At 45.5% G+C, this 5,640-nt stretch overlaps 1 protein-coding gene across 1 annotated transcript; it reads left to right on the forward strand.

The window, feature by feature from the left end:
- Positions 1 to 716: 716 nt before the first annotated feature.
- On the forward strand, positions 717 to 5,299 carry LOC308300803 (zinc-binding protein A33-like; the record flags this gene model as incomplete). Its single annotated transcript, XM_080744702.1, has 3 exons — positions 717 to 1,037; positions 1,191 to 2,000; positions 5,276 to 5,299. 3 exons carry the CDS (start codon positions 717 to 719, stop codon positions 5,297 to 5,299), a joined length of 1,155 nt encoding a protein of 384 aa, XP_080600828.1.
- Between the last annotated feature and the right edge of the window lie 341 nt (positions 5,300 to 5,640).

The following is a 5,640-nucleotide window of genomic DNA, read 5'->3' on the forward strand; positions in this document are numbered from 1 at the left end:
ACACATTACAGAGATGATAACACATTACACATTAAAAATCACACCTAGTGTGAAGTGAGCGGTGCTATTTATGAGTTAATTTCATAAAACGTCCCGTTGGCCAATCACATCGCTTCCTGCAAAGCACAGCCAATGGCCCTGGGCCAAGCCGTTTGTGCCAAGATGTAGGCCATTGGGGCCGCAGATTTCTTGGAGACCAGAGATTTTTTTGGGACTGGACAAAGATCCCCCCCCCCCCCCCCCCCCCCCCCATATAAAAGGAATCTTATGGTCCATATTTGTTTATCAGAATGTTGCCATGGTTACCCAACATCTCCTATCAGAGAGCTTGGCGGAGGCTAGTATGTGCAAGACTGACATCACACGTCAATGACGTGATATTTGAGTCACAGTCGGCTTAAAAGTCGATTACACAGAGTGGGAGGAGAACTATGCAAAGAGCAAGGCCACTCAATAAATGAAGGACAGCAAAGATCAAGACACCTGCACGTGAGACCGCAAAGACAGGGACCCTCACAGACTGAAAGAGATACCATTGGAGCACAGATAGAAAGTCAAATCCAATATTCTGCTGTAGAAAAGAAGACATCACTGGTTCTGGACATCCCAGTGCCAGTGCTGACACATCACATTCCACTCACAACCCGTTCTAAGCTGCTTTTTACTGATCAATTCCAGTGCTTTTACACTCTGACTTTCATCGCCGGTGTGCAGAAATGGCGTCGGCCAGCAGTCTCCTGTCCGAAGAGTACTTTCTGTGCTCCATCTGTCTGGATTTGTTTGCGGATCCGGTGGTCACCCCATGTGGACACAACTACTGCAAAACCTGTATCACACATTACTGGAACACTAACGATGCGTGCCTGTGTCCGCTGTGTACAAGACACTTCTATACGAGACCAGACGTCTATGCCAACACCTTTCTTTCTGATATGGTCCAACAGTTCAGGAGTCACAAGTGGAAAGAAGAATACGAAGCAAAGACGGAGGCGGAGGTTCGGCAGATGATCCAGGACAGACAAGTGAAGATTCAGGAGGTCAGACACTCAGTAGAGCTCAGCAGGAAAGACGCAGACAGAGAGATAGCCGACAGCGTGCAGGTCTGTACTGCTCTGATCAGCTGTATCCAGAGAAGCCAGGCTGAGCTCATTGACGTGATTGAAGAGAAGCAGAAAACAACCGAGAAACAGGCTGAAGGCATCGTCCAAGAGCTGCAACAGGAAATCACTCAGTTAGAGAAGAGATGCTCTGGGCTGTCACAGCGCTCTCATGAAGACCACATCGTCCAGAACTTTCCCTCTAACAGTCCTCCACCCTCCAAGGACTGGACAGATATCAGTGTCCATCCATCGTCGCATGTGGGGAGCGCCAGGACGGCTTTGGCTCAGCTGGAGAAGACACTTGGTAAAGAGATGAAGAAGCATCTGCTTGAGGCCGAGCTGAGGCGCGTGCAGCAGTATGCGGTGGACGTAACTCTGGACCCCGATACGGCTCACCGCGAACTCGCCCTGACTGAGGATGGAAAACAAGTGAGTCACGGAGTCATAAACAATGTTCTCCCAGACAACGCGGAGAGGTTCTATCAATGCATCTGCGTCTTGGGAAAACAGGGTTTCTCCTCGGGAATGTTTTACTACGAGGTCCAGGTTAAAGGGAAGACCAACTGGGACTTAGGGGTGGCCAGGGAGTCCATCAACAGGAAGGGACCACCCATCAGTCTGAACCCCAAAGACGGTTACTGGACTATAGTGTTGAGGAACGGGAATGAGTTCTACGCAGCTGCCGGCCCTGGCGTGCGCCTACCTCTACGAGAGGAGCTCCAGAGAGTGGGAGTGTTTGTGGATTACGAGGCGGGTCTGGTCTCCTTTTACGATGTGGAAGCCAGAGTTCCTCTCTACTCTTTCACTGGCTGCTCCTTCGCCGAGAAACTCTATCCGTACTTCAGTCCGTGTAACAAACGGAATAACAACTCGGCTCCTCTGATCATCTCTCCTGTCAACGTGGGCGCCGATCTCGCCGGGGAAGTTCAGAGCACGTCACCTCCCACTTTGAAAAGAAGAAAAACATTAAATGAAAACATGTTAAACAATTAATAGTCTGTTCCTACGCACTTCTTCTACTTTTATTTTTTATAAAATAAAGATTAATACAGTCATCATCAGGACACTTGTCAACAGTGCACGATAACTGGAGGATTATGAAAGTCTGACGTTTCATAAGTCCGACTATGTGGCTACGTATGTGGTTAGGTTTAGGGTTAAGGTTAGAGATAGGGTAGAGTCGGACGAACGCAACGTCAGAGTAGTGAGACGTCGGAACAACGGTACGCACCCCTTGATCACTAGTCCTTCAGCCTGAAGGTATATAGGCACGAGTCCCAAACAATTTGACGCGGTCCAAAATCGGAACCAAGGGAAACTGGACCCGGTCCGTAACAGACTCGAGGATAATTCTATGGATAGTTCCACGGAAACACTTCACCTTGAGAACGATAAAGTTCTGTCTTGTGTGGTAAACAATCACGTGTAAGACGGAGACGCAAAACGTGAGCTGTGACGGAGACGCAAAACGTGAGCCCCCCCCCCCCTTGCATGTTTACAGAGACAGGAGTCAGAGCAAAAACTCTGGAAACGCTGAGGTTTCTTTTTTTTCTCCTTTGCCTTATCAAACCCAAGAAACGCTGTTGCTGTCTAAAGCAGAAGGCACGTCTGATCACATTGTTTTGTTTTCTGCTAGGATAGTTACCGTACAAACAATGCCTAATTCATTAGACCCGGTCCGACCATGCCTCTACCTTATTCCATCGCGGCCATCTTGGATCACATGACCACATGGGGTGGCAGCCTGCATTACAAGCCATTGTAAACAATGGAGCGATGGTCCCAAAATATGAGTTCTTTTCAACCAATTTCTTTTGACCAAATCGACAAATGGGCAGATGACAACATCAACATCCCCAAAAGGATTAAATAGAAGGGTAGGCTACATCCACAATATTCATGGCAGTTAGGTTGCAATGTTACTCTGTACAAAGACTTGCTACAGTATCTGTGCAAACTAGTGCTTGCTCTGCCATCATATTTACTTACTGTATCGTGATTTTTGCATATTAATCAGGAACAATCTAACAACAGAGCAAGCACTGCACACAGATAGCAAGTCTTTGTACACATTAAGGTTGCAACCTAACTTGAATATTGTTACCGTGGTCCGTGGATGTAATCAATACAGTTACTGTAGCCCTTCTACGGTATTTAATCCTTTTGGGGATGTTGAAGTTATCATCTGCCCATTTGTCGATTTGGTCAAAAGAAGGACCATCGCTCCATTGTTTACAATGGTTTGTAATGCAGGCTGCCGCCTTATGTGGTCATGCGATCCAATATGGCCGCGGTGTGAATAATATACACGTACTGGACCCCAATGCTCATTACTTGTTATTACTAGTTCGGTGCTGTCTGTATCTGGCTTGCGGTATCCGCGGCCGACAGTACAAAGGCCAGGCCTTTAGCCAATGAGGGAGCTGCGTTCTCGGTGACGTCACCACCAACATGTGTGACCTGATATAAATAACAAGAAGCAACTTGCCCACCACATACCGTACAGTTCATACAGGCAGCACTTGTCACCCTGCTTTGCGCATTCACTGCAGTCTAGTTTATGCTCATTTCACCGTGGCATTTAGCCCTCTTTGAAACCTCATTCTCCACAATTGCTCCGAGAGAGGTTCTGTATGCATCCGGCAAAGGTCAGTGATGATTACCTTTTTTGTGACATCATATCCAAAATGTAAAGGCAGTCCGAGACGCCAGATGTTTGCAAAATAGTCGGAAAGTAAAGTTTGAGCGATAGCTTGAAACAACCATTTAAACCCCTGTTTAACATGGCACAGGTTGACTAAATAAGGGTTTTTTCTAGTTCAGTTAACATGAACAGATATAAACAAAATCACACCCGGTGTGAAGTGAGTGGTGCTATTTATGAGTCAATTTAACTGAAAGCTCTTTAATACTCCAGAGAGGTGAAGAGCAATTCACCGTTGTGTCGTCAGAACACATTACGTCATTAGCCGCGGTGAAGAGCGCTTCACCGCAAACCACGACATATCTCCCCTTCTTTTACTTTCCAACATACAATTTACAATTTAGGCATTTAGTAGATGCTTTTAATCCAAAGCGATTTACAATAAGCAGGTAATACATCAATATAATAAGCAAGATAATATGTCAGTACATCAACAACAATACAACAACAAATGCATAGGAATATCAATCTAGAAAAGCAATAACATAGGTAGACCACGCACCTAATCAGTAAAAAACTTTTCTAAAACCAAAAAAATGCTATCTAGCTTCATGTATGGTCATTGAGGGAAGGGGGAGTGTTACAGTAGTGCTATGGGTTTAGTCTGAAGAGGTGAGTCTTCAGTGCACGGCGGAAGCTGGGGAGTGAGTCTGTAGTTCTAAGTGCGACATGCAGGGAGTTTATCCCACTGTTTGGGGGCCAGGAGGAATAAACTCCATCACCCCATCACCCCAAAAGGTGAGGAGCTACTCACTTCACCCTAGTATGAATGAGCCTTAAGAGTTCTCCGAAGGGTGGCTAATGTGACCCTGGGCGCATAACAAGCTTTGGACAAACGGACAAAGCCAGATGTAGAAGCTTAGCTCCATCCAGGAGCACCGCTTAATAAGAGCGGTCTCAAAAACAAACAAAAAGGCAAATAAAAATAATAAGGCAGAACAAGGAATATGCTGTTGATACTGTCCATGTTAAGCAGGAACGTGCAGAGAATGTTAGACAGGCAGGGGTTGAAATCTCTAAAAGGGCATTTTGGTGGAAATATCGAAAATAGCAGACCGCTGCGACGCATTGTGAGCTTGGAGGTCGGCTATTTTCAGTGCGTGATACCACACTGAACTATTATCAAGTCAGTACTGGAGATAAGGCATATGGCATGGATTTCTACACAGGGAGGGCAATTCTTTCAACATAAGATGCTGCATTCAAGTTCAGGAGAGTTTGGACAAGGCAATTCTCTTTAATACCGCCTTGAGATGCATGGAAAGAGGGCATTTGCATTTCTTTCACCACAGTAAAGACTGCATTCATGGTCTGGAGAGGGCACTTTTTACAGACAGGTAAAAGGGCAGGGGCTCAAGCCCCCTTTGATGCCTATGTGATGCCATGTGCCTGATGTTAAGGGACCACTTCACACATTGTCAACCTTTAAGTAATGCTCATGTATTTTTGTTTTTCTTGGTCTGTGTATCAGAGGTGGGCTGTGGACAGTGCATAAACCTACTGTAACATCATCGCTAGGCTGGTTCTGGACAGTTTAAACCAGATCTTCATTGGAGAATAATGGCTTTGCTTTCCCTTCATTTGTATGCAAACAGACAACAAATACATGTGGCCTACAAACAGGAGAAGCGAGTGGACCACCATAAGGTGCTGCTGACCTTGGTACAAATTTATTCACACAAACAAATCTCATTGTGGCTGATTGTTGGTTACTATTATATTCATGTTATTATATTTCATTCTAAGAAAGCTGCTATGACATGTTAACCATGCAGTTTAACCATGAACGCAGTGGTGGAAGAATTTGTTACTCGAGTAAAAAGTAACGCAATGAAT

Source organism: Nannobrachium achirus (assembly GCF_963921795.1).
Source record: "Nannobrachium achirus genome assembly, chromosome: 16".
Classification (NCBI taxonomy): Eukaryota; Metazoa; Chordata; class Actinopteri; order Myctophiformes; family Myctophidae; genus Nannobrachium; species Nannobrachium achirus.